At 51.4% G+C, this 27,122-nt stretch overlaps 1 protein-coding gene across 3 annotated transcripts in view; it reads right to left on the bottom strand.

Moving 5' to 3' along the window:
• The window catches only part of LOC141133225 (adhesion G protein-coupled receptor E3-like), a 455,441-nt gene that overhangs the window by 80,121 nt on the left and 348,198 nt on the right, over window positions 1–27,122 (bottom strand). For all 3 annotated transcript variants that reach the window (XM_073622475.1, XM_073622474.1, XM_073622476.1), the window contains one exon: window positions 1,466–1,557. In XM_073622475.1, the coding sequence (XP_073478576.1) occupies window positions 1,466–1,557 (92 nt within the window). The remainder of the gene's footprint in view (window positions 1–1,465; window positions 1,558–27,122) is intronic.

Raw genomic sequence — 27,122 nt, 5'->3', positions numbered from 1 at the left:
CGAGGGAGGAATGAGCTTTAGGGTGGAACTCCGCTTTAAGTGGTTAAACTTTTTTCACTTACACCAAAGTCTATTCCATTGACAAATTGTTACAATGTTTACACTTAGTTCAACTGATAAAGAATGTTTTGATTAGTGGCAGACTGCCCAGTTTTTTCCTTGCTTCCTTTTGAGGGCTGTGGCTTCAGAAGAGCAGAGAGATCGCGATAAGGATTCTTGACGATTAATCATGCAGCTCTACTCTAAATGAGCGAGAAACAAAGCATGATTTTTGTAATTACTATGGAGGTAATTAAGGGGCTGAGGTCCCACCCCTCTGTGTTTGTGATCTACCCCTACTATTGCTGGGAGTGAAAGGGTTTATACCTAGTCGACCAGTGGCTTTTTTGTTTGCAAGTGTCCAAATACTCCTGAATCCGGTGCACCTTAATGAACTCAAGAAACATATTTTATAATGAGTACAAAAATACATTTTTTGTTCTCAGCAGACCGGATATCTTTTTTCCCATGTTTGTTTTGTCACCTACATTATTTGGGGCACATTTCAAAAATGTGATATTTTTTCAGTTATAGCCGTTTTATGGTCTTTTTTTCCAAAGAGCCACTTAGCTGTTGATCTTTATTCACAGAATGTTATTGGTTTTTAAAAAGATCACAGCAGAACTAGTGGGCAACATAGTGGTGTAGTGGGTAGCACTCTCACCTAGCAGTAAGAAGGGTCGCTGGTTCGAATCCCAACCACAACACTACTACCTGCCTGGAGTTTGCATGTTCTCCCTGTGCCTGCGTGGGTTTCCTCCGGGTACTCCGGTTTCCTCCCACACTCCAAAGACATGCTGGTAGGTTAATTGGATCCTGTCTAAATTGTCCCTAGTATGTATGAATGTGAGTTAGGGACCTTAGATTGTAAGCTCCTTGAGGGTAGGGACTGATGTGAATGTACAATGTATACGTAAAGCACTGCGTAAATTGACGGCGCTATATAAGTACCTTAAATAAATAAAATAAACCTGTTGGTTCATTGACTTTTTATTGCTCTGATTAAAACTCTGCACAATTCTCTGAACAGGAAGGGGGGGGGGGGATGGAGAGAGGAGTCCCTCCTCTGATTCATCTAGTTTTGTGTGAAAATTTGAGCTGATGAGGTCTGTAAAAGTCATGCTGATTTTAATAGAAGCAGTTAAAGATAACATGGAAAACACGTGAACTATAGACTTTGTTTTAGTTCTCATGAAATATGTACAAAACACTGTTGATTGACTTTAATAGACGTACATTAGCATGCATTAGCCAAGAAGCATAGCCAAAACCTCAGGGAAGGCTCCCTCATGCTGGATACCTTAAGAAATATAAGTAGTGATTGATTAAACACTAGTGTCCACCCACAAACTGAACTTTGTGTTTTGGGTGGGCTGAGCCTCTAAATGCAGAGCGAATAATTCAGAGTATTTCAATTAATGCTTACCGCGTATTCTTTAGAGTAGACACGTTGGTGTTCAGAGACGCCATCCTCTTCTTCAAAAGCCAAAAAGTGAGCACCAATAGAATCATGTTTATCTATTAAAAGGTAAGATTAAAATAGAAATAAAGTAAAATGGTTGAATTAACTAACAGCACAAGAGCTTGCACTTACATAAATGATCATAACTAAATGCTTGAAATTCATCTCAAAGTCCAGGTTCAATGGATTAGCAGTTTTTGATAGCACAGTAGCAACAAAAAGCAAAACTACAATGTACAGTGTGTCGATGCATATATTTTCTGAATCCATGCAATCGATAACCCTAGCCAATGGCGACCCTAGGGGGGAGAGCAGAGTGATAAGCTCATCAGCCTGTTTTTGTTATTTTGCTGTTCCATAAAGAGGCCAGAATGTGACCTAGCTGAATTGCTGTACTGTAGTCAGGTCAAGTCAGGTCACTGACCTGATCGTGCTGTCCAGCAGGGCTATTCAAATCTCCGAACTGGATGGACAGGAATAAAAATTCTTTGGCAAGTAAAGCAGCTCCCTTCTATATATTTTATCTGTATTTTTAGCTGTTTGCTTGGAGTTCAACCTTAAATAATCTAGCTATATATTGGGCTCAGATGACTCCTAAAGTAAACAGATAATACAGATATAAGATACTGGTTTTCATACTAGTGGTCATCATCACTGTTTGGAGTTTGGGTAAATAATGAATGATATATGAATTGCATTTGTATTTTAATTATCTAAAGGCATAATATGATGTTTTAAAAATATTTATTCCCCCTAGTAGCCGTTAGTAAAAAATTATTCTTTTTTACAAAAAGGCAATGTCTAAGAGGGAGATAGTCCCTAGTCAGCTCCTGCGGGTGATTCCCCCCCTCTCCCTCTGCTCGCTTACACTGAATAATGCGAGCGCTCACACAACCATGGCTGCCTGATCTGCTCCTTCCCCTGCATCCTCATTGGAAGGGAGAAGAGCGAGTTGCAGGAAGGACTCCACCAGGACTCTCAGTTACTGAAAAAACAGACTGATTTCTCCCATCCTTAGGACAGGAGAACCAGCCTGTAAATTCTAAGAGATGCCAGACCAGCGCTGTCAATAGCAGGGGCAGGACAGCAAGAGGAGGCTGGGGAACCCCACAGTGGCAGAACACCAGGGCCCGGTGGCAAGACAACCTTTGCAACCCTGATATTTCTCTCACTGCTTTGGACCCTTATATTTTCTTGGTATGCTGGTGACATACAGTGGGGACGGAAAGTATTTAGACCCTTTTAAATTTTTCACTCTTTGTTATATTGCAGCCATTTGCTAAAATCATTTAAGTTCATTTTTTTTCCTCATTAACCACTTGAGCCCCGGACCATTATGCTGCCCAAGGACCAGAGGTCTTTTTCCAATTTGGCACTGCGTCGCTTTAACTGCTAATTGCGCGGTCATGCAATGCTGTACCCAAACGAAATTTGCGTCCTTTTCTTCCCACAAATAGAGCTTTCTTTTGATGGTATTTGATCACCTCTGCAGTTTTTATTTTTTGCGCTATAAACGGAAAAAGACCGAAAATTTTGAAAAAAAATTATATTTTCTACTTTTTGTTATAAAAAAAATCCAATAAACTAAATTTTAGTCATACATTTAGGCCAAAATGTATTCGGCCACATGTCTTTGGTAAAAAAAATGTCAATAAGCATATATTTATTGGTTTGCTCAAAAGTTATAGCGTCTACAAACTAGGGTACATTTTCTGTAATTTACACAGCTTTTAGTTTATGACTGCCTATGTCATTTCTTGAGGTGCTAAAATGGCAGGGCAGTACAAACCCCCCCCAAATGACCCCATTTTGGAAAGTAGACACCCCAAGGAAATTGCTGAGAGGCATGTTGAACCCATTGAATATTTATTTTTTTGGTCCCAAGTGATTGAATAATGACAAAAAAAAAAAATATTTACAAAAAGTTGTCACTAAATGATATATTGCTCACACAGGCCATGGGCCTATGTGGAATTGCACCCCAAAATACATTCAGCTGCTTCTCCTGAGTATGGGGATACCACATGTGTGGGACTTTTTGGGAGCTTAGCCGCGTACGGGGCCCCGAAAACCAAGCACCGCCTTCAGGATTTCTAAGGGTGTAAATTTTTGATTTCACTCTTCACTGCCTATCACAGTTTCAGAGGCCATGGAATGCCCAGGTGGCACAAAACCCCCCCAAATGACCCCATTTTGGAAAGTAGACACCCCAAGCTATTTGCTGAGAGGCATATTGAGTCCATGGAATATTTTATATTTTGACACAAGTTGCGGGAAAGTGACACTTTTTTTTTTTTTTTTTTTGCACAAAGTTGTCACTAAATGATATATTGCTCACACAGGGCATGGGCATATGTGGAATTGCACCCCAAAATACATTTAGCTGCTTCTCCTGAGTATGGGGATACCACATGTGTGGGACTTTTTGGGAGCCTAGCCGCGTACGGGGCCCCGAAAACCAAGCACCGCCTTCAGGATTTCCAAGGGTGAAAATTTTTGATTTCACTCTTCACTGCCTATCACAGTTTCGGAGGCCATGGAATGCCCAGGTGGCACAAAACCCCCCCAAATGACCCCATTTTGGAAAGTAGACACCCCAAACTATTTGCTGAGAGGCATGGTGAGTATTTTGCAGCTCTCATTTGTTTTTGAAAATGAAGAAAGACAAGAAAAAACTTATTTTTTTTTCTTTTTTCAATTTTTAAAACTTTGTGACAAAAAGTGAGGTCTGCAAAATACTCACTATACCTCTCAGCAAATAGCTTTGGGTGTCTACTTTCCAAAATGGGGTCATTTGGGGGGGTTTTGTGCCACCTGGGCATTCCATGGCCTCCGAAACTGTGATAGGCAGTGAAGAGTGAAATCAAAAATTTTCACCCTTGGAAATCCTGAAGGCGGTGCTTGGTTTTCGGGGCCCCGTACGCGGCTAGGCTCCCAAAAAGTCCCACACATGTGGTATCCCCATACTCAGGAGAAGCAGCTAAATGTATTTTGGGGTGCAATTCCACATATGCCCATGCCCTGTGTGAGCAATATATCATTTAGTGACAACTTTGTGCAAAAAAAAAAAAAAAAAAAGTGTCACACTATATTGCCCAAATGTTTGATGAAATAAAAAAGATGATCTTAGGCCGAGTACATGGATACCAAACATGACATGCTTTAAAATTGCGCACAAACGTGCAGTGGCAACAAAATAAATGCATTTTAAAAGCCTTTAAAAGCCTTTACAGGTTACCACTTTAGATTTACAGAGGAGTTCTACTGCAAAAATTACTGCCCTCGATCTGACCTTCGCGGCGATACCTCACATGCATGGTGCAATTGCTGTTTACGTTTGACGACAGACCGCCGTTTGCGTTCGCCTTAGCGCGAGAGCAGGGGGCGATAGGGGTGCTTTTTTTTTTTTTTTTTTTTTTCTTTATTATTTTTTTGCTTTTTTATCTTATTTTTAAACTGTTCCTTTCATTTTTTTTTTTTTAAATCATTTTTATTGTTATCTCGGGGAATGCAAATATCCCCTATGATAGCAATAGGTAGTGACAGGTACTCTTTTTTGAAAAAATTGGGGTCTATTAGACCCTAGATCTCTCCTCTGCCCTCAAAGCATCTGATGACACCAAGATCGGTGTGATAAAATGCTTCCCCAATTTCCCAATGGCGCTATTTACATCCGGCGAAATCTAAGTCATAAAATGCTCGTAGCTTCCGGTTTCTTAGGCCATAGAGATGTTTGGAGCCACTCTGGTCTCTGATCAGCTCTATGGTCAGCTGGCTGAATCACCGGCTGCATTCTCAGGTTCCCTGTTGAGACAGGAGAGCCAGAGAAAAACACGGAAGACGGTGGGGGGGGGGGGCATTCCCTCCCACGGCTTGTAAAAGCAGTCTAGAGGCTAATTAGCCACTAGGATTGCTTTTACATGAAAGCCGACCGCTGGCTGAAAAGAATGATACCAAGATGATACCTAAACCTGCAGGCATCATTCTGGTATAACCATTCAAAGTCGTGAATGGTGTACCTGAAGACAAAAAAATGGTTAACAATAAAGCACAGTAAACGGTAAAGTATAAAAAATTGCATACCTGAAAAGCAAACATGATAAAACATAATAACAATAAAACATTGCAGAATAGAATACAGTAAAAAAGAGCAGAACAAGAGAGAGAGAATAGAGAGAGAGAGAACAATAAAACGACAACTATTTTTTTTAATTTTATATATATTTTTTTTTTTTTTACACTTTTTTTGTAACTAACTTTTATAACGGTAACCGGTTCCAGGTTCGGGTCTCTCAAAATGCGATGGCATCTTGGGAGACCCTGTGAAAGTGTGCCCAGTCTGTGCAATGCTGTACCCTACGCTAATACTCAACTAGTGTATGGTAGCGTTCAAAACATTCACCAATGCAAAGACCAGGATTGTCAGGACAGGAGGGACAATAATAGCGGGTGTCACGCCTATATCCGCGCTTGCTGCAGACACGACATCTTTTTTGGGGGTTCGTTGGGTAGGGGTACTCGGGAGCACATAAAAATGCCTCTCATGCAGCCGACTGCATTTGGTTGGGGATGTGAATGGGGGAAGTACGGGCGCTGCAGAAGTGGTGGTTTCCCAATTAGGATTGGCGAATGCAGCAGGAAGGGCACTATGGGCACGACGGGCCTGTTTGTCTTCTTGGTGGCAGCGGGACACTACTTGTGCTTGCCACCTCACCAGCTTGAACTGCACTTATGGGACTCGCCACGTCACCAAGTGTTACTGCAGTGCTGGTTTGACTACGACCGGGGTGTACTAGGCCGCTGGCGCTTGCCAGTTCAATAAAAAGCTACCAAAAAAACTGTTAGCGATCGCAGGGATCAGGCCTGACTCTGCGAACGCTGCAGTTATGCGTTAAGTGTTTTGTAAGTGATCGATCGATACTGCACTTGGGTGGGCTGGGCTGGGCCGGGCGGAGGGGCAAAACGCAGGTGCTAGCAGGTATCTGGGCTGATCCCGCTAACACTGCGTTTTTGGGAACCCTAAACTGCTGGGGACGCTAGTATAGATCTGATCGGATCAGATATTGATCCAATCAGATACTATACCACTAAGGGAGCTGTACGGTCCGTGCGTGGGTGTTAGCGCTACTGGCGCTAACCTGACGCTGCCCGGGGCTGGTGCTTGCCAGTTCACCAAAATGCTACCAAAAAAACTGTTAGCGATCGCAGGGATCAGGCCTGACTCTGCGAACGCTGCAGTTATGCGTTTAGTGTTTTGTAAGTGACAGTGATCGATCGATACTGCACTTGGGCTGGGCCGGGCGGAGGGGCAAAACGCAGGTGCTAGCAGGTATCTAGGCTGATCCCACTAACACTGTGTTTTTGGGAACCCTAAACTGCTGGGGACGCTAGTATAGATCTGATCGGATCAGATATTGATCCGATCAGATACTATACCACTAAGGGAGCTGTACGGTGCGTGCGTGGGTGTTAGCGCTACTGGCGCTAACCTGACGCTGCCTGGGGCTGATGCTTGCCAGTTCACCAAAATGCTACCAAAAAAACTGTTAGCGATCGCAGGGATCAGGCCTGACTCTGCGAACGCTGCAGTTATGCGTTTAGTGTTTTGTAAGTGTCAGTGATCGATCGATACTGCACTTGGGTGGGCTGGGCTGGGCCGGGCGGAGGGGCAAAACGCAGGTGCTAGCAGGTATCTGGGCTGATCCCGCTAACACTGCGTTTTTGGGAACCCTAAACTGCTGGGGACGCTAGTATAGATCTGATCGGATCAGATATTGATCCGATCAGATACTATACCACTAAGGGAGCTGTACGGTGCGTGCGTGGGTGTTAGCGCTACTGGCGCTAACCTGACGCTGCCCGGGGCTGGTGCTTGCCAGTTCACCAAAATGCTACCAAAAAAACTGTTAGCGATCGCAGGGATCAGGCCTGACTCTGCGAATGCTGCAGTTATGCGTTTAGTGTTTTGTAAGTGACAGTGATCGATCGATACTGCACTTGGGCTCAGGGGCGGATCCAGGGGGGGGGCAACGGGGCAATTGCCCCCTCCGAGAAATGCGGGTGAGTGAGCCGGCGGGCGGCTCCGTAATTGAGAGAGCCGCCGGGCGGCTCGGCGGCTCCATAGGTGAAAGAGCCGCCGGGCGGCTCCGTAGAGACAGACAGCGGCAATGGCGTTGTTAGGTGGGTGCGGGGGTGTGCGGTCCGCACCCGGGTGACACCCGCCAGAGGGGTGACACCCGTAGGTAGCGGCACGCACCGCTAACACCGCCCGCTGACCTGATCTGCTTCTCAGGTCTTGCGCTGTGTGTGTGCCTCAGCGCAGTGGACTGAAGCCGCCTCCCCCTCCTCTCTGTTTACATTCACACAGGAGGAGGAGGAGCCCGAGGGACACACACGGCTGTGTGTATCTTCCGGTCCGCGCTGTTCTGAGGTCTGTATTAATGGGGGCTCTGCACTGAGGGGGATTCAGTACCAATTAGGGGCTCTGCACTGAGGGGGATTCTGTACCAATGGGGGGCTCTGCACTGAGGGGGATTCAGTACCAATTAGGGGCTCTGCACTGAGGGGGATTCTGTACCAATGGGGGGCTCTGCACTGAGGGGGATTCTGTACCAATGGGGGGCTCTGCACTGAGGGGGATTCAGTACCAATTAGGGGCTCTGCACTGAGGGGGATTCTGTACCAATGGGGGGCTCTGCACTGAGGGGGATTCAGTACCAATTAGGGGCTCTGCACTGAGGGGGATTCTATACCAATGGGGGGCTCTGCACTGAGGGGGATTCTGTACCAATGGGGGGCTCTGCACTGAGGGGGATTCTATACCAATGGGGGGCTCTGCACTGAGGGGGATTCTATACCAATGGGGGGCTCTGCACTGAGGGGGATTCTGTACCAATGGGGGGCTCTGCACTGAGGGGGATTCTGTACCAATGGGGGGCTCTGCACTGAGGGGGATTCAGTACCAATGGGGGGCTCTGCACTGAGGGGGATTCTGTACCAATGGGGGGCTCTGCACTGAGGGGGATTCTGTACCAATGGGGGGCTCTGCACTGAGGGGGATTCTGTACCAATGGGGGCTCTGCACTGAGGGGGATTCTGTACCAATGGGGGGCTCTGCACTGAGGGGGATTCTATACTAATGGGGGCTCTGCACTGAGGGGGATTCTATACCAATGGGGGCTCTGCACTGAGGGGGATTCTGTACCAATGGGGGGCTCTGCACTGAGGGGGATTCTGTACCAATGGGGGGCTCTGCACTGAGGGGGATTTTGTACCAATGGGGGGCTCTGCACTGAGGGGGATTCTGTACCAATGGGGGGCTCTGCACTGAGGGGGATTCTGTACCAATGGGGGGCTCTGCACTGAGGGGGATTCTGTACCAATGGGGGGCTCTGCACTGAGGGGGATTCTATACTAATGGGGGGCTCTGCACTGAGGGGGGATTCTATACTAATAGGGGCCCTGCACTGAGGGGGATTCTATATTAATGGGGGTTCTGCACTGAGGGGGATTCTATACTAATGGGGGCTCTGCACTGAGGGGGATCTATACTAATGGGGGCTCTGCACTGAGGGGGGATTCTATACTAATGGGGATTACAACATCTCTCTGCTGCCTGTCTCTGGGACACACGAGACCACCTTAGCAGGTGGCAAGTGACAATCTTCATCTGGTGACAGGCGACGTGGCAAGAGACAATCCGCAACATGTGGCAGGCGACGTGGCAAGTGACACACTCGGGGCTCCCACTGATTCTGCATTATGGTGAGTTAAACTATTTAATTTTTTATAACAATGTAATAATAGTAATAATGCGCTTCAATCATCCTGACACCATAACAACCATGGTGCCGTGATGATTGAAGCGCCAACACCAGCCGTTTCCCCGATAGATGTACCCCAAAAAAATATATTTTCTGGCAGTGCCCCTCCCGAGACTAGACTCTGGATCCGCCCCTGCTTGGGCTGGGCCGGGCGGAGGGGCAAAACGCAGGTGCTAGCAGGTATCTAGGCTGATCCCACTAACACTGTGTTTTTGGGAACCCTAAACTGCTGGGGACGCTAGTATAGATCTGATCGGATCAGATATTGATCCGATCAGATACTATACCACTAAGGGAGCTGTACGGTGCGTGCGTGGGTGTTAGCGCTACTGGCGCTAACCTGACGCTGCCTGGGGCTGATGCTTGCCAGTTCACCAAAATGCTACCAAAAAAACTGTTAGCGATCGCAGGGATCAGGCCTGACTCTGCGAACGCTGCAGTTATGCGTTTAGTGTTTTGTAAGTGTCAGTGATCGATCGATACTGCACTTGGGTGGGCTGGGCTGGGCCGGGCGGAGGGGCAAAACGCAGGTGCTAGCAGGTATCTGGGCTGATCCCGCTAACACTGCGTTTTTGGGAACCCTAAACTGCTGGGGACGCTAGTATAGATCTGATCGGATCAGATATTGATCCGATCAGATACTATACCACTAAGGGAGCTGTACGGTGCGTGCGTGGGTGTTAGCGCTACTGGCGCTAACCTGACGCTGCCCGGGGCTGGTGCTTGCCAGTTCACCAAAATGCTACCAAAAAAACTGTTAGCGATCGCAGGGATCAGGCCTGACTCTGCGAACGCTGCAGTTATGCGTTTAGTGTTTTGTAAGTGACAGTGATCGATCGATACTGCACTTGGGCTGGGCCGGGCGGAGGGGCAAAACGCAGGTGCTAGCAGGTATCTAGGCTGATCCCACTAACACTGTGTTTTTGGGAACCCTAAACTGCTGGGGACGCTAGTATAGATCTGATCGGATCAGATATTGATCCGATCAGATACTATACCACTAAGGGAGGCGTATGCTGCGTGCGTGGGTGTTAGCGGTACTGGCGCTAATCTGACGCTGCCTGGGGCGACGCATATCACCGCCGGGCGATCAGGGGGCTAAACCTTTATTCGGTAATAAACGGCGGGTGCCCTGACACTATAAAAAATAAACAAACTAACCAGCGTCACCCGTAACAGTTATACGGTGATCAGTGGTGAAAGGGTTAACTAGGGGGCAATCAAGGGGTTAAAACATTTATTAGATAGTATATGGGGGTCCCTGACGCTATAAAACGCTGACGGCGAACCTAAATATTTACCTCACTAACTAGCTTCACCAGCGACACTAATACAGCGATCAGAAAAATGATCGCTTAGTGACACTGGTGACAGGGGGTGATCAAGGGGTTAAAACTTTATTAGGGGGGGTTAGGGGGGTATCCTAGACCTAAAGGGGGGTAATACTAACTGTCCCAACACTGTAACTGTCACAAACTGACACCAATACAGTAATCAGAAAAAAAAAAAAACTGCTGGTGTCAGTTTGTGACGGGGGATCGGGGGGCGATCGGGGTGTTTTGTGTGCCTGGCATGTTCTACTGTGTGTGTGTGTGTTGTGCACTCACATACCTGTCTTCTCTCCTCGGGCCGGAACGGAAATTACCGAGCCGAGGAGAGATGACATCATTTCCTTTGCTGCTGTTTAGCATACAGCAGCAAAGGAATGTTCTCATTGGCCGGCGGCGATCGCGAGGGGGGGGCCACGAACGGATGGCCGCCCCCTCATCTCCGATCGCCGTGGGACAAAAGACGACCGCCTCGGGCACCGGGGGGGGTCCGATCGGACCCCCCACCCGCGGAAGGCAAATCACGTATATGTACGTGATTTTGCCTGTCCGTGCCACCTTGCCGACGTAAATCGGCGTGAGGCGGTCGTCAAGTGGTTAATGTACACACAGCACCCCATATTGACAGAAAAACACAGAATTGTTGACATTTTTGCAGATTAATTAAAAAAGAAAAACTTAAATATCACATGGTCCTAAGTATTCAGACCCTTTGCTCAGTATTTAGTAGAAGCACAATTGAGCTAATACAGACATAAGTCTTTTTGGGAAATATAAGACCTTACAGCTCACAGTGCATGTCAGAGCAAATGAGAATCATGAGGTCAAATGAACTGCCTGAAGAGCTCAGAGACAGAATTGTGGCAAGGCACAGATCTGGCCAAGGTTACAAAAAAATTTCTGCTGCACTCAAGGTTCCTAAGAGCACAGTGGCCTCCATAATCCTTAAATGGAAGACGTTTGGGATGACCAGAACCCTTCCTAGAGCTGGCCATCTGGCCAAACTGAGCTATCGGGGGAGAAGAACCTTGGTGAGAGAGGTAAAGAAGAACCCAAAGATCACTGTGGCTGAGCTCCAGAGATGCAATCGGGAGATGGGAGAAAGTTGTAGAAAGTCAACCATCATTGCAGCCCTCCACCAGTGGGGGCTTTATGGCAGAGTGGCCCGACGGAAGCCTCTGCTCAGTGCAAGACACATGAAAGCCCGCATGGAGTTTGCTAAAAAAACACCTGAAGGTCTCCAAGATGGTGAGAAATAAGATTCTCTGGTCTGATGAGACCAAGATAGAACTTTTTGGCCTTAATTCTAAGTGGTATGTGTTGAGAAAACCAGGCACTGCTTATCACCTGTCCAATACACTCCCAACAGTGAAGCATGGTGGTGGCAGCATCATGCTGTGTGGGTGTTTTTCAGCTGCAGGGACAGGACGACTGGTTGCAATCGAGGGAAAGATGAATGCGGCAAAGTACAGGGATATCCTGGGCGAAAACCTTCTCCAGAGTGCTCAGGACCTCAGACTGGGCCGAAGGTTTACCTTCCAACAAGACAATGACCCTAAGCACACAGCTAAAATAATGAAGGAGTGGTTTCACAACAACTCAGTGACTGTTCTTGAATGGCCCAGCCAGAGCCCTGACTTAAACCCAATTGAGCACCTCTGGAGAGACCTAAAAATGGCTGTCCACCAACGTTTACCATCCAACCTGACAGAACTGGAGAGGATCTGCAAGGAGGAATGGCAGAGGATCCCCAAATCCAGGTGTAAAAAACTTGTTGCATCTTTCCCAAAAAGACTCATGGCTGTATTAGCTCAAATGTGCTTCTACTAAATACTGAGCAAAGGGTCTGAATACTTAGGACCATGTGATATTTCAGTTTTTCTTTTTTAATAAATCTGCAAAAATGTCAACAATTCTGTGTTTTCCTGTCAATATGGGGTGCTGTGTGTACATTAATGAGGAAAAAAATGAACTTAAATGATTTTAGCAAATGGCTGCAATATAACAAAGAGTGAAAAATTTAAGGGGGTCTGAATACTTTCCGTCCCCACTGTATATCTCTTGTTTTCTGCCACCTTGGGGGGGGGGCAATACACTAGGAAGGGAACTCACTGCAGAATATGTGAAAAGGCCGTATTTGCATTTTATAGTTGCCCCCCTACTTTTGTCCCTGTCCCCCCATGTGCCCCCCCTAAATATGAAAGCTGGAGACGCCACTGACGCTAGCATAAGTACCGGCTATGGCTGCTCTGCACATTCGATCTTGGCACCATACAACATGCTGGTATTCAAATTCACCTGTATGGTTTAATCCTTGAGAAAAGTTTAATAGAGAGATTTTTCATGTGTGTACAGAAAGAGGAGTGCTATTTCTCTCCTACACAGTAGTCGCTCTACTTGCTCCTCTTCTTCCTTTGCCCATACAAATAAAGCTTTATATTTTGTTAATGGGTTCACAGAATGCAAAGCATTCTGTGACTGGCCAGGGGGAGAGGGGCAGGCAGTGCAGCTGAAAACAATAATGTGGCTGCTGTGTAGGGAACCAGTAGCTGGAGTGTTGGATCGCTTGAAGTATATCGATGGCTATACTATCAGCACTCAGTGAAACAGTAAATTCTAAAGGGAGAACTCCAGGAGGTGACAGGAGGTTATGCTTTACTCCCTGTCACATAGCTCCCAACTGTCCCTGATTTGGAGGGACTGTCCCTGATTTGGAGCAATGTCCCACTGTCCCTCTTTCCTCCACATTTGTCCCTCATTTTGGTCTGATCTATATAGTTGTATATAAAATGCACTAAAATGTGCTAAACCTTTCATCCAAAATCTAAATTGCTGCATTTGTAAATTTCAAAAGCCAATATAAAGGAATAGTAGTGGTAAAAAAAAGCCCTTGTGGGTTTAACTAATCTTTTTTTTAGTTTAATTCTCCTTTAAGGAGGTGCGGCAGGGGGCGTGTCCTATGCCTACATGTTTTTGCTAGTAGGTGTCCCTCATTCCCATCTCAAAAAGTTGGGAGGTATGCTGTCAGAGTGCAGCTTTGTTCTGTCCCACGTTTATGTATTTTTTTGTATTGTATTTGAACTGCATGAGATTATTGTTGTTCTTCAGTATGGTAACATCTAGTGGCAGTTTTGGGCCACTACAACTTGTTTACTGTGTTATTTTGGTAACTTCCTCGCTCTTCCTAGGGTTGCCACCTTTTCTCCAGGCCAAACCCGAACACTTTAGCGACGCACAGGATTTTTTTCCTGTAGTATACACTATAGGATTGTAAAAGATCTGGGACACCTTTGGGTGCCCCAAGGAGAGTAATAATGTGGCGCATGCAACGCGCTACAGTAAAGAGTGGGTGTGGCCAAATTGTGTTAATAGTGGAAGGGGAATTGTTAAAGAAAACAAAAGCGTTCTTGTGTCCATAAAATAATCTTACTTTGCTGTGCCACAAGTGTCTCACAGGCATGTATAAACCTCAGCATAATCCATTAAAAAACAACTCTTCTAGCACATATGATTTTGTGTATATTGAAAATAATCAGAGCCAACATTTTATCTGAGCTGACCTTAGAAGAAAAAAAGAATGGGTTTTGGGACTTTATATGAGGCATGGATATGTGTATAAATTTATCTAGGATACCTAAAATAGGTTAGCTGTCACCAGGGCTTTTTTTCTCAAACAATAGGTGCTGGAACTTAACCACTGCCCCACAAAACCCCTCCTCCCACACACACCTTCCAAATCACATCAAATAGTGGGTGTGTTCAGTCAAATTTCACTAAAACAGTAGGAGGGTCGTAAAGGGGCATTAAATACCAGGATTGCATTACACACAGAGTGCAGAGCTGTCACTTGTAAACACAGAAACCAGACTTCTGTGTTTACAAGTGATTGTGGTGAGCAGGCACCAAAGGGTCTGAGCCAGAGGTGGTGGGACTGAGTTCCACCAAGTTCCCCTTGAAAAAAAGCCCTGGCTGTCACAGTCCCTGAAGGGGAGATCTAAATAACAAAAAGGAAATTGCTGAATAAAAAATCCAATAAGTTAAATTTGATTATAGAACAAATTATCTAATGTATCATAAAATATAATACATAAATCATGCAGAGAAAAGCATAATAATAGGTAGTGTTGATCATATTAAGGAGGTTCTTTTGAGAAAGAAAGCCTCACCCACTTTGCGGTAGAACTCCAGAACCTCTGGAAATGTTTAGAGAAGAGGGATGTGCATGGCTGTGCTGATATAACCACCTCAGATCACCTACTGAGGAACCAGCTCGTGGTTGGAATGAAGGCTGGCCCAGTCAGGAGAGCCCTACAGGAGAAAATGAAAGCGCAACCCACGGTTGCCCGTGAACAGGAAGATGCGGAAGGAGGGGGGCTGAGTGTGTGCAGGTGTGAGAGGGGCTGAGTGTGTACTGGTGTAAAGAGGCTGAGTGTGTACAGGTGTGAGGGGGCAGCTGAGTGTGTACGTGTGTACAGTTGTGAGGGGGCAGCTGAGTGTCTACAGGTGTGAGGGGGCAGCAGAGTGTGTACATGTGTGAGGGAGTAGCTGAGTGTGCACAGTTGTTGGGGGGGCAGCTGAGTGTGTACAGGTGTGGGGGGGGGGACAGCTGAGTGTGTACAGGTGTGAGGGGGCAGCTGAGTGCATCCAGGTGTGAGGGGGGAAAGCTGAGTGTGTACAGGTGTGAGGGGAGGGGCAGCTGAGTGTGTACTGGTGTGAGGGGAGGGGCAGCTGAGTGTGTACAGGTGTGAGGGGGCAGCTGAGTGTGTACAGGTGTGAGGGGGGAAAGCTGAGTGTCTACAGGTGTGAGGGGGCAGCTGAGTGTGTACAGCTGTGAGGGGGCAGACAGCTGAGTGTGTAAAGGGGTGAGGGGGCTAGCTGAGTGTGTACAGGTATGAGAGGGTAGCTGAGTGCATCCAGGTGTGAAGGGGCAGCTAAGTGTGCACAGGTGTGGGGGGGGCTAGCTGAGTGTGTACTGGTGTGAGGGGGCAGCTGTGTGTGTCCAGGTGTGAGGGGGCAGCTGAATGTGTACAGCTGTGAGGGGGCAGACAGCTGAGTGTGTATAGGTGTGAGGTGGCCAGCTGAGTGTGTACAGGTGTGAGGGGGCAGCTGAGTGTGTACAGGTGTGAGGGGGCAGCTGAGTGTGTACAGGTGTGAGGGGGCAGCTGAGTGTGCACAGGTGTGAGGGGGCAGCTGAGTGTGTATAGGTGTGAGGTGGCCAGCTGAGTGTGTACTGGTGTGAGGGGGCAGCTGAGTGCGTCCAGGTGTGAGGGGGGACATCTGAGTGTGTACAGGTGTGAGGGGGGACAGCTGAGTGTGTACAGGTGTGAGGGAGCAGCTGAGTGTGTATGGGTGTGAGGGAGCGGCTGAGTGTGCACAGGTGTGAGGGAGCAGCTGAGTGTGTACAGGTGTGGGGGGGCAGCTGAGTGTGTACAGGTGTGAGGGGGCAGCTGAGTGCGTCCAGGTGTGAGAGGGCAGCTGAGTGCGTACAGGTGTGAGGGGGGAAAGCTGAGTGTGTACAGGTGTGAGGGGGGGCAGTTGAGTGAGTACAGCTATGAGGGGGCAGACAGCTGAGTGTCTATAGGTGTGAGGGGGCTAGCTGAGTGTGTACAGGTGTGAGGGGGCAGCTGAGTGTGTCCAGGTGTTAGGGGGGGGCAGCTGAGTGTGTACAGAAGGAAGGGGGCAGCTGAGTGTGTACAGGTGTGAAGGGGGAGGGAAGTTGAGTGTCTACATCTGTGAGGGGAGCTGAATGTCAACTGGTGTAAGGGGGCTGAGTGTTTACTGGTGTGAGTGTCTACAGGTGTGTGGGAGGGCTGAGGGCGTACAGGTATGAGGGGGGCTGAGTGCATACAGGTATTAGAGGGCTGAGTGTGTACAGGTATGAATGGGGCTGAGTGTGTACAGGTGTGAGGGGGGCTGAGTGTGTACAGGTGTGGGGGGGGCTGAGTGTGTACTGGTGTGGGGGGGGATGAGTGTGTACTGGTGTGAGGGGGGCTGAGTGTGTGCAGGTGTGAGAGGGGCTGAGTGTGTACTGGTGTAAAGAGGCTGAGTGTGTACAGGTGTGAGGGGGCAGCTGAGTGTGTACGTGTGTACAGTTGTGAGGGGGCAGCTGAGTGTCTACAGGTGTGAGGTGGCAGCAGAGTGTGTACATGTGTGAGGGAGTAGCTGAGTGTGCACAGTTGTTGGGGGGGGCAGCTGAGTGTGTACAGGTGTGGGGGGGGGACAGCTGAGTGTGTACAGGTGTGAGGGGGCAGCTGAGTGCATCCAGGTGTGAGGGGGAAAGCTGAGTGTGTACAGGTGTGAGGGGAGGGGCAGCTGAGTGTGTACTGGTGTGAGGGGAGGGGCAGCTGAGTGTGTACAGGTGTGAGGGGGCAGCTGAGTGTGTACAGGTGTGAGGGGGGAAAGCTGAGTGTCTACAGGTGTGAGGGGGCAGCTGAGTGTGTACAGCTGTGAGGGGGCAGACAGCTGAGTGTGTAAAGGGGTGAGGGGGCTAGCTGAGTGTGTACAGGTATGAGAGGGTAGCTGAGTGCATCCAGGTGTGAAGGGGCAGCTAAGTGTGCACAGGTGTGGGGGGGGCTAGCTGAGTGTGTACTGGTGTGAGGGGGCAGCTGTGTGTGTCCAGGTGTGAGGGGGCAGCTGAATGTGTACAGCTGTGAGGGGGCAGACAGCTGAGTGTGTATAGGTGTGAGGTGGCCAGCTGAGTGTGTACAGGTGTGAGGGGGCAGCTGAGTGTGTACAGGTGTGAGGGGGCAGCTGAGTGTGTACAGGTGTGAGGGGGCAGCTGAGTGTGCACAGGTGTGAGGGGGCAGCTGAGTGTGTATAGGTGTGAGGTGGCCAGCTGAGTGTGTACTGGTGTGAGGGGGCAGCTGAGTGCGTCCAGGTGTGAGGGGGGACATCTGAGTGTGTACAGGTGTGAGGGGGGACAGCTGAGTGTGTACAGGTGTGAGGGGGGCAGCTGAGTGTCTACAGGTGTGAGGGTGGGCTGAGTGTTTCCAGGTGTCTGAGGGAAGCTGAGTGTCTACAGGTGTGAGGGAGCAGCTGAGTGTGTATGGGTGTGAGGGAGCGGCTGAGTGTGTACAGGTGTGAGGGAGCAGCTGAGTGTGTACAGGTGTGGGGGGGCAGCTGAGTGTGTACAGGTGTGAGGGGGCAGCTGAGTGCGTCCAGGTGTGAGAGGGCAGCTGAGTGCGTACAGGTGTGAGGGGGGGAAAGCTGAGGGTGTACAGGTGTGAGGGGGGGCAGCTGAATGAGTACAGCTATGAGGGGGCAGACAGCTGAGTGTCTATAGGTGTGAGGGGGCTAGCTGAGTGTGTACAGGTGTGAGGAGGCAGCTGAGTGTGTCCAGGTGTTAGGGGGGGCAGCTGAGTGTGTACAGAAGGAAGGGGGCAGCTGAGTGTGTACAGGTGTGAAGGGGGAGGGAAGTTGAGTGTCTACATCTGTGAGGGGAGCTGAATGTCAACTGGTGTAAGGGGGCTGAGTGTCTACTGGTGTGAGTGTCTACAGGTGTGTGGGAGGGCTGAGGGCGTACAGGTATGAGGGGGGCTGAGTGCATACAGGTATTAGAGGGCTGAGTGTGTACAGGTAAGAATGGGGCTGAGTGTGTACAGGTGTGAGGGGGGCTGAGTGTGTACAGGTGTGGGGGGGGCTGAGTGTGTACTGGTGTGGGGGGGGGCTGAGTGTATACTGGTGTGAGGGGGGCTGAGTGTGTGCAGGTGTGAGAGGGGCTAAGTGTGTACTGGTGTAAAGAGGCTGAGTGTGTACAGGTGTGAGGGGGGCAGCTGAGTGTGTACGTGTGTACAGTTGTGAGGGGGCAGCTGAGTATGTCCAGGTGTGAGTGGAACAGCTGAGTGTCTACAGGTGTGAGGGGGCAGCAGAGTGTGTACATGTGTGAGGGAGTAGCTGAGTGTGCACAGTTGTTGGGGGGGGGCAGCTGAGTGTGTACAGGTGTGGGGGGTGGACAGCTGAGTGTGTACAGGTGTGAGGGGGCAGCTGAGTGCATCCAGGTGTGAGGGGGGAAAGCTGAGTGTGTACAGGTGTGAGGGGAGGGGCAGCTGAGTGTGTACTGGTGTGAGGGGAGGGGCAGCTGAGTGTCTACAGGTGTGAGGGGGCAGCTGAGTGTGTACAGGTGTGAGGGGGGAAAGCTGAGTGTGTACAGGTGTGAGGGGGGGCAGCTGAGTGTCTGCAGGTGTGAGGGTGGGCTGAGTGTTTCCAGCTGTCAGGGGAAGCTGAGTGTCTACAGGTGTGAGGGGGCAGCTGAGTGTGTACAGCTGTGAGGGGGCAGACAGCTGAGTGTGTAAAGGGGTGAGGGGGCAGCTGAGTGTGCACAGGTGTGAGGGGCAGCTGAGTGTGCACAGGTGTGAGGGGCAGCTGAGTGTGCACAGGTGTGAGGGGCAGCTGAGTGTGCACAGGTGTGGGGAGGGGGGCAGCTGAGTGTGTACAGGTGTGAGGGGGCAGCTGAGTGTGTCCAGGTGTGAGGGGGCAGCTGAGTGTGTACAGGTGTGAGGGGGCAGCTGAGTGTGTACAGGTGTGAGGGGGAAAGCTGAGTGTGTACAGGTGTGAGGGGGGGCAGCTGAGTGTGTACAGATGTGAGGGAGGCAGCTGAGTGTCTACAGGTGTGAGGGTGGGCTGAGTGTTTCCAGGTGTCAGGGAGCAGCTGAGTGTGTACAGGTGTGAGGGGGCAGCTGAGTGTGTACAGATGTGAGGGAGGCAGCTGAGTGTCTACAGGTGTGAGGGTGGGCTGAGTGTTTCCAGGTGTCAGGGAGCAGCTGAGTGTGTACAGGTGTGAGGGGGCAGCTGAGTGTGTCCAGGTATGAAGGGGCAGCTGAGTGTGTACAAGTTTGATTGGGGACAGCTGAGTGCATACAAGTGTGAGTGGAACAGCTGAGTGTCTATAGGTGTGAGGGGGGCAGCAGAGTGTGTACAGGTGTGAGGGAGCAGCTGAGTGTGTACAGGTGTGAGGGGGCAGCTGAGTGTGCACAGGTGTGAGGGGGGCAGCTGAATGTGTACGTTTGTACAGTTGTGAGGGGGCAGCTGAGTATGTCCAGGTGTGAGTGGAACAGCTGAGTGTCTACAGGTGTGAGGGGGCAGCAGAGTGTGTACATGTGTAAGGGAGTAGCTGAGTGTGCACAGTTGTTGGGGGGGGGCAGCTGAGTGTGTACAGGTGTGGGGGGGGGACAGCTGAGTGTGTACAGGTGTGAGGGGGCAGCTGAGTGCATCCAGGTGTGAGGGGGGAAAGCTGAGTGTGTACAGGTGTGAGGGGAGGGGCAGCTGAGTGTGTACTGGTGTGAGGGGAGGGGCAGCTGAGTGTGTACAGGTGTGAGGGGGCAGCTGAGTGTGTACAGGTGTGAGGGGGGAAAGCTGAGTGTGTACAGGTGTGAGGGGGGGCAGCTGAGTGTCTGCAGGTGTGAGGGTGGGCTGAGTGTTTCCAGCTGTCAGGGGGAAGCTGAGTGTCTACAGGTGTGAGGGGGCAGCTGAGTGTGTACAGCTGTGAGGGGGCAGACAGCTGAGTGTGTAAAGGGGTGAGGGGGCAGCTGAGTGTGCACAGGTGTGAGGGGCAGCTGAGTGTGCACAGGTGTGAGGGGCAGCTGAGTGTGCACAGGTGTGAGGGGCAGCTGAGTGTGCACAGGTGTGGGGAGGGGGGCAGCTGAGTGTGTACAGGTGTGAGGGGGCAGCTGAGTGCGTCCAGGTGTGAGGGGGCAGCTGAGTGTGTACAGGTGTGAGGGGGCAGATGAGTGTGTACAGGTGTGAGGGGGGAAAGCTGAGTGTGTACAGGTGTGAGGGGGGGCAGCTGAGTGTGTACAGATGTGAGGGAGGCAGCTGAGTGTCTACAGGTGTGAGGGTGGGCTGAGTGTTTCCAGGTGTCAGGGAGCAGCTGAGTGTGTACAGGTGTGAGGGGGCAGCTGAGTGTGTACAGATGTGAGGGAGGCAGCTGAGTGTCTACAGGTGTGAGGGTGGGCTGAGTGTTTCCAGGTGTCAGGGAGCAGCTGAGTGTGTACAGGTGTGAGGGGGCAGCTGAGTGTGTCCAGGTATGAAGGGGCAGCTGAGTGTGTACAAGTTTGATTGGGGACAGCTGAGTGCGTACAAGTGTGAGTGGAACAGCTGAGTGTCTATAAGTGTGAGGGGGGCAGCAGAGTGTGCACAGGTGTGAGGGGGCAGCTGAGTGTGTACAGGTGTGAGGGGGCAGCTGAGTGTGTACAGGTGTGAGGGGGCAGCTGAGTGCGTCCAGGTGTGAGAGGGCAGCTGAGTGCGTACAGGTGTGAGGGGGGAAAGCTGAGTGTGTACAGGTGTGAGGGGGGGCAGCTGAGTGAGTACAGCTATGAGGGGGCAGACAGCTGAGTGTGTATATGTGTGAGGGGGCTAGCTGAGTGTGTACGGGGGCAGCTGAGTGTGTCCAGGTGTTAGGAGGCAGCTAAGTGTGTACAGGTGTGAGGGGGCAGCTGAGTGTGCACAGGTGTGGGGGGGGGGCTAGCTGAGTGTGTACTGGTGTGAGGGGGCAGCTGAGTGCGTTCACGTGTGGGGGGGCAGCTGAGTGTGTACAGCTGTGAGGGGGCAGACAGCTGAGTGTGTATAGGTGTGAGGGGGCCAGCTGAGTCTGTACAGGTGTGAGGGGGCAGCTGAGTGTGTACAGGTGTGAGGGGGCAGCTGAGTGTGCACAGGTGTGGGGGCTAGCTGAGTGTGTACTGGTGTGTGGGGGCAGCTGAGTGCGTCCAGGTGTGAGGGGGCAGCTGAGTGTGTACAGGTGTGAGGGGGGACAGCTGAGTGTGTACAGGTGTGAGGGGGGACAGCTGAGTGTGTACAGGTGTGAGGGGGGACAGCTGAGTGTGTACAGGTGTGAGGGGGGCAGCTGAGTGTCTACAGGTGTGAGGTGGGCAGCTGAGTGTCTACAGTTTTAAGGGGGCAGCTGAGTGTTTCCAGGTGTCAGGGGGAAGCTGAGTGTCTACAGGTGTGAGGGAGCAGCTGATTGTGTACAGGTGTGAGGGAGGGAGCTGTATATGTACAGGTGTGAGGGGGGGGGCAGCTGAGTGTGCACATAAGGAAGTGGGGCAGCTGAGTGTGTACAGGTGTGAAGAGGGATGGAAGTTGAGTTTCTACATCTGTGAGGGGAGCTGAATGTCAACTGGTGTAAGGGGGCTGAGTGTCTACTGGTGTGAGTGTCTACAGGTGTGTGGGAGGGCTGAGAGCGTCCAGGTGTGAGGGGGCAGCTGAGTGTGTACAGGTGTGAGGGGGCAGATGAGTGTGTACAGGTGTGAGGGGGGAAAGCTGAGTGTGTACAGGTGTGAGGGGGGGCAGCTGAGTGTGTACAGATGTGAGGGAGGCAGCTGAGTGTCTACAGGTGTGAGGGTGGGCTGAGTGTTTCCAGGTGTCAGGGAGCAGCTGAGTGTGTACAGGTGTGAGGGGGCAGCTGAGTGTGTACAGATGTGAGGGAGGCAGCTGAGTGTCTACAGGTGTGAGGGTGGGCTGAGTGTTTCCAGGTGTCAGGGAGCAGCTGAGTGTGTACAGGTGTGAGGGGGCAGCTGAGTGTGTCCAGGTATGAAGGGGCAGCTGAGTGTGTACAAGTTTGATTGGGGACAGCTGAGTGCGTACAAGTGTGAGTGGAACAGCTGAGTGTCTATAAGTGTGAGGGGGGCAGCAGAGTGTGCACAGGTGTGAGGGGGCAGCTGAGTGTGTACAGGTGTGAGGGGGCAGCTGAGTGTGTACAGGTGTGAGGGGGCAGCTGAGTGCGTCCAGGTGTGAGAGGGCAGCTGAGTGCGTACAGGTGTGAGGGGGGAAAGCTGAGTGTGTACAGGTGTGAGGGGGGGCAGCTGAGTGAGTACAGCTATGAGGGGGCAGACAGCTGAGTGTGTATATGTGTGAGGGGGCTAGCTGAGTGTGTACGGGGGCAGCTGAGTGTGTCCAGGTGTTAGGAGGCAGCTAAGTGTGTACAGGTGTGAGGGGGCAGCTGAGTGTGCACAGGTGTGGGGGGGGGGCTAGCTGAGTGTGTACTGGTGTGAGGGGGCAGCTGAGTGCGTTCACGTGTGGGGGGGCAGCTGAGTGTGTACAGCTGTGAGGGGGCAGACAGCTGAGTGTGTATAGGTGTGAGGGGGCCAGCTGAGTCTGTACAGGTGTGAGGGGGCAGCTGAGTGTGTACAGGTGTGAGGGGGCAGCTGAGTGTGCACAGGTGTGGGGGCTAGCTGAGTGTGTACTGGTGTGTGGGGGCAGCTGAGTGCGTCCAGGTGTGAGGGGGCAGCTGAGTGTGTACAGGTGTGAGGGGGGACAGCTGAGTGTGTACAGGTGTGAGGGGGGACAGCTGAGTGTGTACAGGTGTGAGGGGGGACAGCTGAGTGTGTACAGGTGTGAGGGGGGCAGCTGAGTGTCTACAGGTGTGAGGTGGGCAGCTGAGTGTCTACAGTTTTAAGGGGGCAGCTGAGTGTTTCCAGGTGTCAGGGGGAAGCTGAGTGTCTACAGGTGTGAGGGAGCAGCTGATTGTGTACAGGTGTGAGGGAGGGAGCTGTATATGTACAGGTGTGAGGGGGGGGGCAGCTGAGTGTGCACATAAGGAAGTGGGGCAGCTGAGTGTGTACAGGTGTGAAGAGGGATGGAAGTTGAGTTTCTACATCTGTGAGGGGAGCTGAATGTCAACTGGTGTAAGGGGGCTGAGTGTCTACTGGTGTGAGTGTCTACAGGTGTGTGGGAGGGCTGAGAGCGTACAGGTATGAGGGGTGCTGAGTGCATACAGGTATGAGGGGGCTGAGTGTGTACAGGTATGAATGGGGTGGAGTGTGTACAGGTGTGAGGGGGGCTGAGTGTGTACTGGTGTGAGGGGGGCTGAGTGTGTACTGGTGTGAGAAGACTGAGTGTGTACAGGTGTGAGGGGGGCTGAGTGTGTACAGGTGTGAGGGGGGCTGAGTGTGTACTGGTGTGAGGGGGGCTGAGTGTGTACTGGTGTGAGGGGGGCAGCTGAGTGTGTACGTATGTACAGGTGTGAGGGGGCAGCTGAGTGTGTATAGTTGTGAGGAGGCAGCTGAGTGTGTCCAGGTGTGAGGGGGCAGCTGAGTGTGTACAAGTTTGATTGGGGACAGCTGAGTGCGTACAAGTGTGAGTGGAACAGCTGAGTGTCTATAGGTATGAGGGGGGCAGCTGAGATTCTACAGGTGTGAGGGGGCAGCAGAGTGTGTACAGGTGTGAGGGAGCAGCTGAGTGTGTACAGGTGTGAGGGGGCAACTGAGTGTGTACAGGTGTGGGGGGGGCAGCTGAGTGCATACAGGTGTGAGGGGGCAGCTGAGTGCGTCCAGGTGTGAGGGGGCAGCTGAGTGTGTACAGGTGTGAGGGGGGAAAGCTGAGTGTGCACGGGTGTGGGGGGGGGGGCAGCTGAGTGCGTACAGGTGTGAGGGGGCAGCTGAGTGCGTCCAGGTGTGAGGGGGCAGCTGAGTGTGTACAGGTGTGAGGGGGGAAAGCTGAGTGTGTACAGGTGTGTGGGGGGGAAGCTGAGTGTGTACAGCTGTGAGGGGGCAGACAGCTGAGTGTGTATAGGTGTGAGGGGGCAGCTGAATGCGTCCAGGTGTGAGGGGGTAGCTGAGTGTGTACAGGTGTGAGGGGGGCTGAGTGTGGGGGGGAAAGTTGAGTGTGTACAGCTGTGAGGGGGCAGACAGCTGAGTGTGTACAGGTGTGAGGGGGCCAGCTGAGTGTGCACAGGTGTGGAGGGGGCAACTAAATGTGTACAGGTGTGAGGGGGCAGCTAAGTGCGTCCAGGTGTGAGGGGGCAGCTGAGTGTGTACAGGTGTGAGGGGGGAAAGCTGAGTGTGTACAGGTGTGTGGGAGGAAAGTTGCGTGTGTACAGCTGTGAGGGGGCAGACAGCTGAGTGTGTATAGGTGTGAGGGGGCAGCTGAATGCGTCCAGGTGTGAGGGGGCAGCTGAGTGTGTACAGGTGTGAGGGGGGCTGAGTGTGGGGGGAAAGTTGAGTGTGTACAGCTGTGAGGGGGCAGACAGCTGAGTGTGTACAGGTGTGAGGGGGCCAGCTGAGCGTGTACAGGTGTGAGGGGGCAGCTGAGCGTGTACAGGTGTGAGGGGGCAGCTGAGCGTGTACAGGTGTGAGAGGGGGCTGAGTGTGTACAAGTGTGAGGGGGCAGCTGAGTGTGTACAGCTGTGAGGGGGAAAGGCAGCTGAGTGTGTATAAGTGTGAGGGGAGCAGCTGAGAGTCTATAGGTGTGAGGGGGGGCAGATGAGTGTCTACAGGTGTGAAGGGGCAGCTGAGTGTGTACAGGTGTGAGGGAGCAGCTGAGTAAGTACAGGTGTGAGGGGGCAGCTGAGTGTGTACAGAAGGAAGGGGGGCAGCTGAGTGTGTACAGGTGTGAAAGGGGAGGGTAGTTGAGTTTCTAAATCTGTGAGGGGGCTGAATGTCAACTGGTGTAAGGGGGGGGGGGCTGAGTGTCTACTTGTGTGAGGGGGGCTGAGTGTCTACTGGTGTGAGTGTCTACAGGTGTGTGGGTGGGCTGAGTACCTACAGGTATGGGGGGCTGAGTGTGTACAATATGAAGGGGGCTGAGTGTGTACAGGTGTGAGAGGGACTGAGTGTGTACTGGTGTGAGGAGGCTGAGTGTGTACAGGTGTGAGGTGGGCAGCTGAGTGTGTCCAGGTGTGAGGGTGCAGCTGAGTGTGTACAGGTGTGAGGGGGCAGCTGAGTGTGTACAGGTGTGAGGGGGCAGTTGAGTGTGCACAGGTGTGGGTGGGCAACTGAGTGTGTACAGGTGTGAGGGGGTAGCTGAGTGCATCCAGGTGTGAGGGGGCAGTTGAGTGTGTACAGGTGTGAGGGGGCAGCTGAGTGTGTACAGCTGTGAGGGGGCAGACAGCTGAGTGTGTATAGGTGTGAGTTGGCCAGCTGAGTGTGTACAGGTGTGAGGGGGCAGCTGAGTGCGTCCAGGTGTGAGGGGGCAGCTGAGTGTGTACAGGTGTGAGGGGGGGACAGCTGAGTGTGTACAGGTGTGAGGGGGGACAGCTGAGTGTGTACAGGTGTGAGGGGGCAGCTGAGTTTCTACAGGTGTGAGGGGGGAGCTGAGTGTCTACAGGTGTGAGGGGGAGCTGAGTGTGTACAGGTGTGAGGGGGCAGCTGAGTGTGTACAGCTGTGAAGGGGGCAGGCAGCTGGGTGTATATAGGTGTGAGGGGAGCAGATGAGAGTCTATAGGTGTGAGGGGGGGCAGATGAGTGTCTACAGGTGTGAGGGGGCAGCTGAGTGTGTAAAGGTGTGACGGAGCAGCTGAGTAAGTACAGGTGTGAGGGGGCAGTTGAGTGTGTACAGGTGTGAAGGGGGAGGGTAGTTGAGTGTCTAAATCTGTGAGGGGGCTGAATGTCAACTGGTGTAAGGGGTGGGGCTTAGTGTCTACCGGTGTAAGTGTCTACAGGTGTGTGGGTGGGCTGAGTACCTACAGGAATGAGGGGGCTGAGTGCGTACAGGTATGGGGGGGGCTGAGTGTGTACAGGTATGAAGGGGGGCTGAGTGTGTACAGGTGCGAGGGGGGCTGAGTTTGTACAGGTGTGAGGGGGGCATCTGAGTGTGTACATGTGTACTGGTGTGAGGGGGCAGCTGAGTGTGCACATGTGTGAGGGGGGCAGCTGAGTGTGTACAGGTGTGAGGGGCAGCTGAGTGCGTCCAGGTGTGAGATGGCAGCTTAGTGTGTACAGGTGTGAGGGGGGACAGCTGAGTGTGTACAGGTGTGAGGGGGGGCAGCTGAGTGTCTACAGGTGTGAGGGGTGAAAACTGAGTGTGTACAGGTGTGAGGGGGAGCTGAGTATGTACAGGTGTAAGGGGGAAGGGGAGCTGAGTGTCTACATTTATGAGGGGGGGCTGAGTGTCTAGTGGTGTGAGGGGGGGCTGAGTGTCTACTGGTGTGAGGGGGCTGAGTGTGTACTGGTGTGAAGGGGGGCTGAGTGTGTACTGGTGTGTGGGGGCAGCTGAGTGTGTACATGTAGAAACAAGACCTGGGAAAAGGAAGTCCACCTGACAAGTGGGGGCTGTGAGTCCAAGTGAAGGGAGGAGGCTGTTTTTGTAGGGGGGCAGAGCTGTGCATGTGTTTACTTACAGTGGGGCAAAAAAGTATTTAGTCAGCCACCAATTGTGCAAATTCTCCCACTTAAAAAGATGAGAGAGGCCTGTAATTGTCATCATAGGTATACCTCAACTATGAGAGACAAAATGTGGAAACAAACCCAGACAATCATATTGTATGATTTTTGAAAGAATTTATTTGCAAATTATGGTGGAAAATAAGTATTTGGTCACCTACAAACAAGCAAGATTTCTGGCTTTCACAGACTTGTATCTTCTTCTTTAAGAGGCTCCTCTGTCCTCCGCTCATTACCTGTATTAATGACACCTGTTTGAACTTGTTATCAGTATAAAAGACACCTGTCCACAACCTCAAACAGTCACACTCCAAACTCCACTATGGTGAAGACCAAAGAGCTGTCGAAGGACACCAGAAACAAAATTGTAGACCTGCAC

The sequence above is a fragment of the Aquarana catesbeiana genome, linkage group LG03 (genome assembly GCF_042186555.1).
Source record: "Aquarana catesbeiana isolate 2022-GZ linkage group LG03, ASM4218655v1, whole genome shotgun sequence".
Classification (NCBI taxonomy): domain Eukaryota; kingdom Metazoa; phylum Chordata; class Amphibia; order Anura; family Ranidae; genus Aquarana; species Aquarana catesbeiana.
Note: the sequence above shows the minus strand (reverse complement) of the source record. Positions and strands in the feature narration are given on the sequence as shown.